This window comes from Odontomachus brunneus, unplaced genomic scaffold (assembly GCF_010583005.1).
Source record: "Odontomachus brunneus isolate Ranch 3 - 2012 unplaced genomic scaffold, Obru_v1 Obru_scaffold_024, whole genome shotgun sequence".
NCBI lineage: Eukaryota > Metazoa > Arthropoda > Insecta > Hymenoptera > Formicidae > Odontomachus > Odontomachus brunneus.
In genome coordinates, this window is record NW_022639474.1 from 1108336 (window position 1) to 1117451 (window position 9116).

The 9116-nt window shown below is 43.9% G+C and overlaps 2 protein-coding genes across 2 annotated transcripts in view; one reads left to right on the forward strand and one right to left on the reverse strand.

The window, feature by feature from the left end:
• Positions 1–1642: 1642 nt before the first annotated feature.
• Positions 1643–6203, reverse strand: LOC116842352 (membrane-associated protein Hem). The gene is made up of 2 exons (XM_032811444.1): positions 6057–6203; positions 1643–5979 (listed from the first exon to the last, which is right to left on the reverse strand). The coding sequence occupies exon 2, from the start codon at positions 5832–5834 to the stop codon at positions 2466–2468; it is 3369 nt and encodes a 1122-aa protein (XP_032667335.1). The 5' UTR covers positions 5835–5979; positions 6057–6203; the 3' UTR covers positions 1643–2465.
• Positions 6204–6223: 20 nt separating this feature from the next.
• The window catches only part of LOC116842356 (CUGBP Elav-like family member 3), a 332691-nt gene continuing 329798 nt past the window's right edge, over positions 6224–9116 (forward strand). Inside the window, exons 1-2 of the transcript XR_004377714.1 lie at positions 6224–7107; positions 8552–8742. The gene's annotated coding sequence lies outside the window, so the exon portion shown is untranslated. The remainder of the gene's footprint in view (positions 7108–8551; positions 8743–9116) is intronic.

Below are 9116 nucleotides of genomic sequence, written 5' to 3' on the forward strand. Positions count from 1 at the left end.
TTGCGTCACGAAAAAGCCTAAAGAACGGGCGTGGAGTGGGGTCAGGGCGTAGTTACTAGTTGACAATGAACAAGTTGCTTGCGCGTACGAGAGGGGAGTATATAAAATAAGGAGAAATTTTCCCTCATCATTTGTCCCAGGAGACCTCTACTACATATGCTTAAGCTTCTTCGTTTCCGCGACGTCTGGATTAAGATGCGATTTTAATCACCCGCTCTCCCTCCCCCTCTGCCCCTCGTGATAATAAACCTCCATCGCGTAACATGTCGTCGAGTCACCGATTGTATATACAGAGTATTCCGGACTTGTCCTTCGTAATTTTTGTGGGAACGTAGGACGGATTGAAGTGAACAGTAACAGTTCTTTACCGTTTTGCGATATTCGCAATAATAGTCGAGATATTAATTAACGGAGATTACTGAATAATCACGCACGATATGGTAGATGAACTATAGTTTGTGATTTATGCTGTTGTGTGCTTGTACATTAGATCAAACTGAACGAAAAAGCTTCTTATTATTAACCACGTAGATATTTAGTTATTAAAGAAAATTTTTATAAGATTGTGTGCGATAATGTACAAATTTTCTTTAATTAATATCTAAACATCCATGTGATCATTTGCAGAATGGTAGAGGGCTTTCTGTTCAATTTGATCTGATATATAAGTATACAACGGCAGACATTACAGTTCATCTCATATTGCGCGTGATCATTCACTAATCTTCTTTAATTAATATCTCGAGATTTATTACGAATATCGCAAAAAACGATATGGGACCTTTATGTTCATGTCAATCTGTTCTACGTTCTCACAAAAGTTGTGGATAAGAGTCTGGGACATCCTGTGTAGATATTTGTGTGTATGTATGTATATCACATCGATACGCGATAACGATAACCGAAATGTTCACAAGGCCATCGCGATCGGTGCCGTTACGGTGCGTATCTATCTTAATCCAGAGCCGCATCACTGTGACGCGATGCACATACTACTCTATCACTTGTACATAATGTTAGAGAGGAAAGAACAAAAAAAAAAGAACAAATCGAAGATTATATTTTTTCTATCGATCCAAAAACGTGGTGACCTATCAACATCGTGCATCCGGGATTATTTAAGCGTGTAACTTCGTGCCCTTTGTACCGATCGCACTTCGCGGACGAATTGTTTCCCGATGAATCGTACGTTTCTTTTACCTTCTTAATTCTAGAGTGTTACTTGGACATCACCGTACACACACCAAGTGGCCCTTACGTTCGTGCCGTACCTCTATTTTTAGTCGGTGCAACTTCGAATGATGCGTTTTCGAGGTGAATCTCTTTATATTGTGTAAGTTATAACTGAGCATGATACTGACCAATCGCCTGAACGTAGCTTCAGACCACCACTCTCTCTCTTTTCCCGAAATGTCTAGAGAAAAAAAAAAGAGGAGAAAATTGCGGCGAGTGTGTTTTAAGGATATTATAAATAAAAAAAAAGGATTATGATTGTGAATATCTCTTGTGTTATGTTAATGTAATTAAAAGAGACAAAAACATTGTAAAGAATTAAATAAAGCATACATTTTACATTTACCGGGGTGTAATTTTTAGGACCCACGGCGGACCCGTTGGGAAAAACGATGTTGCGAAATATATATTCGTTTTACACATAGTTTTATTTATTATATAAACTATTGTAAAAGTTACAATTGTACATTAAAAAGTCATAGTGGGTGAGTGACGATACCTACTGTGTGATACATGAATATCGCGATCTTCAGCTTGGAATCGTGGGAGCTTACATCGTGCGTCCCCGTGCAATACAAAAGTTCTTTCACGTTGAAGTATAATACTCGGCTGGAATTTAAGATATGCACTTATGTACTAATGAATACTCTTCAAGCCGGAGATGTCAAATGTAAACTAGAGATATACTGTACATTACAAAATGCATCGTCGCGGCTGTTATTACGAAAGTCCGCGAGTCTCGACAAATTGTCCGTTCATTTATTTACCTTAATAAAGATCCTTTCTTCATAAAAAGATAGTATATTCAATTATGCTAGTCCGTCTCATCCGAGGAGAAAGCAAATCTCGATTGTACAACGTGACGCGACTCGACGCGCGATTCGTCGCAAGTAACGCAAGAGGGAACGCTAAAAATGCATTTCGACAGTCGTAAGCTTGCGTTACGTTAAAATATCGAGCAGTTGCACTTAGATGTTAACGATCCTACGAACGAGTCATATGCGTTCGCCACTCTTTCCTCAGCCTCCGCTAATATACGCTTGTACTTTTGCATCGCAAAAAACCGGAATTCCGCTTCATCCGGTGCGTTATCACTGTACGGCCGCGTGACATTTAACAGCGAATTCCTCGCGATTGCCTCCAATGTGAACGGATGTAAAAAAGTGGCCCTGAGTGGCAAGTTAGATTAATGCAGCACCCCGTCTCCCTTCGTAATTTCCTCGCCGTTAAGCTTACGGTTGCGAGTGCTCCAGCTTGTACACGTCGTGATATGCGTTGCGAATCAGTGCGTATGGGAAGCAGCTCTCCAGCAAGTCCATCGTCAGAAACGGAGATTCCTGGACTATCTGATCCAGCAGCAGATAGACGGACTCTCGGTTCCGGGTCGCCTCCTTGTCCGCTTCTTGACCCAATCTCAATAAACTCGACGAAGCCAGAGCCAGGAATTCCTTCATCCTATCCTCTATGTCATTCTGCCCGCAAATCGTGAACAACGCTCCGAATATGTTGTTTATAGCGGTGGCCATGCAGTGTATGTTGTTGGAATGGCCCTCGAGCGACGCACGATAGAAAGAATTTTCGTTACGAGCCAATTTCGGAATGGAGACTGCCACGAAAACCATCAACAGGCACACGAGCAGGTGCTCGTCCTCTTCGGGTTCGCCCTTTTGATTTCGCAACGCGGTCGTCAAGGTGGGATCGACCTTGCAGGTCAAACCTGCAGCCGAGGTCATCTCGGAAACGACGCGCATAGGATCACCGGAAGGCAGATGATGTCTGAAGTCCAATATGGAGCTCAGCAAAAACGGTATGCGTTCCTCTAACACGTCGACCAATGCGGATTGTGATAACTGCCGGAAGCTCAGGATCACGCCTATTATGGTAACTCGCTGAAGAACGTTGTCCACGTGTTGCAATCTCTTAAATTGCTCCTTCATGACCTCCGGCTTGTCGAAGTTCGTCCTCAGAGCAACTAGTACGTCCCTATTGCCCGTCACCAGTTTCTTTAGCTGTTGTACCTGACTGGCGATGTGCCACATCAAATTCTCGTTTAACATCTTCATGCCATATGGCCCTATCAGTTCCGCCAATGCCCTCAACTCGTTAATGTCGGAGAACTCCTCGGCATTAAAGGGAATGGCACCTTCCACCGATAAGCTGACGAACGCCCGTTGATTCGCGGAGTAGCAGATATTGCCGGCGCTAACTCGCCTCAACAGGACGTCCGAGTACCATTGAGTGTAGAGCGCGGCTATAGTCTTGTCACCGTGACTGTCCAGCTCCTGAGTCTGCTGCAGCAGAGCATTGTTAAAGACGCGCGTGATGTCTATGTGTACGTAATTCTCAATGGTCTGAAGGACGTTCATGTAGGACCTAACGCTGACGAAGAGCTCCGACGGCTTGGCTATCTCGCTTGTATCCGGATTGTACATGACCATTCCCACGAGTGCTCTGGCAAATCGCGACTCCAGATGTTGATGCAGATATTCTCTCGGCGCGAAGGTGTACTCCCAGACGTTGATGGTAGGACAGTAATTGATAGCGTAGCACAACTCGGTAAGCGCCATATGCAGCTTGTCCATCGTCGTTAATTCCTCCCGGGTCTTCCTGAAGCTCTCTATACCGGGCTTGTGAATCTCGTACATGTTCTTCTTGTTCTTGTCCTTCTTCTTGCGATTGACAACCTGTGATATTAACAGAGCGCAATGTTTCGGTAACAGCTTGTCGCTCATGTTACACTGCTCGTCGCAAATAGTCGTGATAATATTCTTGGCTTCCTTGGCCATCTCGTCCAGGAACATATTCACGACGGAGAGACTCCTCTCGCGAATATGATGACGTTCCTCCGGACAGAGCTCGTGGGTGCAACTCTGGAAGTGACTGCATATGAGCGGAAAAGCGACGATATAGCGGTTCTGAGCGGGGAACTCGAGACACATGTGAAACTGGTCTTCGAATATTTTGCTGTAAAAACAGAAAATGGATAAGTCGGACGTTTCGACTAACATCTCATCCAAATTGTCAACCATTTTCGTATGAAAGATCACCGTGTCCATGAAGGAAGCTAATTCTCTATTATCAGCCAAATTCATATTGCCTTTTGCAATAGACATATAAGCCTGCAGCCTGAACCAGTCCAATCGGAAGGCACGGAAATCAAACAACTCATTCTCCTCAACTTGCTTCACAGTCAGACTAGCTATAGTTGAACACATATCACTAAGAATAGCTCCCTCGTCCTCGGGACAGACCGGAAGATTCTGTATCATCTGATGTAGAGCAGGGGCGTCGAATCCCGCGAGGAACTGGACGTAATACCTTTGAAGCACCTGAGAATACTTTTTCACTAAAGCTCTTAGTTCTTCGCAATGGAAGAGCAATTCCGGCAACTGGCGGTCCACCAAATCCTCACTACCTCGTCCTTTGGCTTTGCCTTGAATCGGAGGATTGTCCCCGTGTCTTAGTAGCCACAGCACCTCGTCTCGCGCGTGAGAGAGACCCATTAAGACCAGCAGTGCTTTCGGTCCCAGGAGGCCAGGCTGGTCGGTTAAAATTAAGCCTAATTCTTTCAGAGCAGTCCTCAAGAATTTCCTTCGTTCTCTGTGCCTGTAGCCAGCCTTTTGTACTGCTTGATTGTAACATTCTTTTACCTCTGACACTCGTTTACTGTACCCTTTCATGCTTTCAAAGAATGTCTGAATGTACTGATGTATGTAAATTACCTCGTCTCTGAACAACGCCAACACCCAACCAGATTCCAAAGCAGTGATCCACAGTTTGTTTGGCTGTTCTTGACTCAAGAACGTGTGACAGAGTGTAAATCCAAGAATTACCCATCTCTCAATTCTGTCCAAGCTCAGCGTTTCGCAGGACATGGTCTCCGTTGCTGCTGCCTTGAGAATCTGGCCAGGGCTACCTACAAGGCTCAATTTCTGATCAGCTCTCCATGTGTCAGCAGTCAAGTTTCTGCCAGGATATATCGGCCACAAGGAAATAAGAGCATTTTTCAGCAACTTGGAGTGTGGCACAAACTCTTCCGACAGCTTCTTCAGTGGAGCATCATAATCCATAATCATTTGACCTAAACGAGGAAAACTAGGATCTGACTGACTGTGCACCATCTCATGGGCTGCATTGAAGAGCCCTAGCACTGCTTTGCGATCCTCAACTCGTGACAGTAGGACCATCAAACTGACATATGTGACTACAAGGTCTAGGTATCCTTTAGTCAAGTCAAAATTGATTGTAATATCCATGTGAACGCCACAAGCATCCATAGTGGTCAGCAGTTCGCACACATTATCCTTAAAATCCAGAAGATCAACAAATGTATAGTAGTATAACGATAAGGACTTGATGATTTCGTTACGAATGTTCGTAATGGTCTGCAGTCCCTTGATATCAATGTTAGGAAACTTCCTGACAATAGCCTTGATGGAAGACTCCAGTGCCTTGTCAGAGAGGAAAGCAGGCTTGGATTTGGCATCGCCACAGGCCTTCTTAATATTGTAAATACGTGTGAGCATACCAATGCCTCTGTCATTCAAAATGGTCAGCTTCTCAGCCAGCTTCTGCTGGCTTGGCACGATCGGTCGAGCCATGATCACGTCGTTCAAATCGCTCCACTTGCTTGGATTAACACATAACTTGTGCGACTGTTTTGTTTAAATTACAATGATTCACAGTCGACCCCACCCCTGGGGGTAATTTATCTTACCGGATGCGATAAGCGTTGCCTCCGATTCCCTGCAAGAAAAGACAATACCAATTTCGAGCATTCCCACAATATTCTTTGCTCTTCATTTCTCGACTCGTGTGCTCACCTGTCGTCGGGGTTACATATCGAATCCAGATCAACGGTACAATAATACGACAGACCGAGTAGCTATGTACTGTACTCTATCACGGTGCATACCGCGCTTAGGGCGCCGCTGTCGGCGATATGGTGCTGCCCTCGCAACCAGCTTGAGTCGCAATCGGCGTGAGACAAGCCGCGTATAAAATCTGGAGGAAATATAGAGGTCAGAACAATTTTTAAATCATATTTATTTTAAGATTAGACGGACAAAACAGCTCTCGTAAAGTGTTCAAACATTTGTTTCGTTAAAGTGGAGCATCCGACTAATGCTTACTGTTTGTCGTTTGATTTCATACTTTCGACACGTGTTCGCATGCGAATTTGTTTACGACGACTTCAACAATACGCGATCAGTGTAATATCAGAGAGATATATTTACATTTAACGTTTTATAATTTTATAGTTTTCAAACATATATAATCACGTGTATATATGTATACGTAAGGTTAGATTCGACAAGTAACTTCTATCGAAGTGAAGTAAACGTTTTCATCTCATTGTGCCACTTTGAGATATCGATATCGATATTTCGAGAAACTCAATCACGACATGTTCAGTGTGATAACGTCACTTGAAAAACGGATCATGGCGAGTGGGTTATAGTCGAAGAGCTGCTCTGTGTTCTCGCGAGATCTCAGCTTGTCCAGGGTGAGTCCTGAGCGCGATTTACCGTCGAGAATGTCGAGAGTAGAGTCCGCGTGCTTGGCATGATGAAGTATCGTGCCGCTGAAAGCGAACAGTCGTCTAACGGGACGACTGTCGGGAGTGTCGAGTGACGGTTGTCGATCGCGCGTTCGACGTCTCGGTAGTTCGGGATAGAATTCGCTATCCTTCGCGTTTTCGTCCACCGAAAGAGTCCTACGCGCAAACTACGCCGGGTGAGAAAATGAGTTTTGGACATCGTGACGAGAGTCATCGTCGTAGAGTACCGAAATCATAAGGGCCGAGAGTGATAGCTACGTTCGTTAGGCGCTTAACGTTCAAAATGATTGAGTTACTCTCCGAAGGAACAGTCGGTAAGTACCCAACGCCATCTATCAGTCCACGATCTTCGAGTCTTCGAATGGTAACTTATCAACGGTTTCTCTTGTAGCTGTCACACACAAGTGAAAACATACTCCACTTTAAATTATGTATGAATTTACTCGTTGTTGAACTTTTTATTGCGATTTTAAGCGTTGCATATTATTTAAGAAAGCAATAGTCACTTTGAAAATTCATGTATAAAATAAAATTTTTTTGCAACTGTCACAATCTATTTCTTGCAACTTTAAATTGCGTATAAATTTATACGCCTGTTAAATTTTTTTGTTACGATTTTAAACATTATATATTATTTAAGAAAGCAATTGATCACTTTGGAAATTCGTTTATGAAGTAAAATTGTGTAAAGCGATGATGTTTTCCTAGGTAAGGAAAAATACAAGGTTGACTGTTAAACAATATTTTTTATGAACGTTATTTACGCCATGATAAATACATATCATTTATTTTTATTGTTGTGGAGTAATATTTATAAGATCTCATCGATAACAAAGTGCTAGAAGGAAAAAGCGAAAGATAGGGACATAATTGATCAAAAGTCTGATGCTATCAGTTTACTATGTACGAACAAATTGGTGAGCGGGTAGGAAATATATCGACGAAGAAAATGACTTTAATGCACGTGACGATATAAAGTTGTGAGCAAAATATAAGCAGTACGCCGTGCAACGCGGCTTTCAGAGTCGGAAGCTAAAGACCACCTCTTTGCTGCGCCCGCGAAATGACTGATGGCCCCGACTCGTGTACATAACTTAATATTTGCCCGCAATATATCATTCGTTCGTGCCATAGAATACTTTGCGGATAGTATCGGCGGGCGTACAACCCGGGACTGATATCCGTCATACGTCAGGGAAACAGCGCGTAGCCGCGGTGTCAGGCAAAAAGCCCCGGCGTATATCCAGATATATGATAATGGATATAATCCTTCGATATCTTATCTTTTATGAGTGTTATTCGTTTATGAGCGCTTTTGGATGCCGTTCAATTCTCGTCTCGCTCTTCCTCCCGGGCGTCCGCGCGCGGCCGAGCCCTCTCCTCGGGCGGCGCGGGCCCTCGTTGGCTCGGTTTTACTACTTTCCCATTTTTCATTAGCACAATCAAACCGGCCGTACGCGGAGAAACAATGGCTCCTTGCCGGTCTTCGGCGTGGGCGTTCCTCCGCGGGGAAAAAAGCGTATAGATTATCGACCGATAGAGGGGCTTGGCCGCTGTGTTTGCCCTCTCGTTCGCTTTTCTCGAACGAAAGAGTGAAAGAGGGGTCGAGGGGAAGAGGGCGAGACAAAGAGAGAAGGAGAAACAGGTCTCTCTCAGATCGCAGCGAGCGCGAATCGCTTCTGTTGACTGCGAGTCCGTAATTGTTTCCTGCTCGGAGGAGGCCAGGTGGAATGACTAACGACCAATTTCCTTCGGCAGGCGAGTCATTCCCCGGTATGATCGATCCGATTATCGCTCGGCGTGCTCGTCCTCGCAATTTCGAGCAGCGTACATCACTGTTCCCCTGGGTCTTCGCAAATCGTCCGCTCGCAGATCGCCGACGAATTCGCACATCCTTGGAAAAATGTCCGCGGATATTGCACGGGGCTTCACGGAGCGCGTCGAATGCGGTGAGTCAGAATTACCTTGTTAAAGCGCAGTAATCTGGTAGTGATTGTGTTTGGCTCGTCTTGGAAAGCATGTCGTGCCAAGCAATACTTTAGCAATTACAGATTAGCCTACTCTTTACTATAAGGTTCTTCGTAATAAGAGTGAAATAAGAACGATGCTTACTTGCAATTCTCGCGTATGCACACGTTTATGTGCTTTACATTCGCATTTTACGATAAGAAAATACCAATCTCTGAACATTAATAACACTGATAATCCTAATTCTGAACGTTCTTATTGTTTTAGTCTTCAGATACGAACATTTAAGCTTTTAAAATAAAGAGAGAATATATATATATATATATATGTATATATATATATATATATATATATA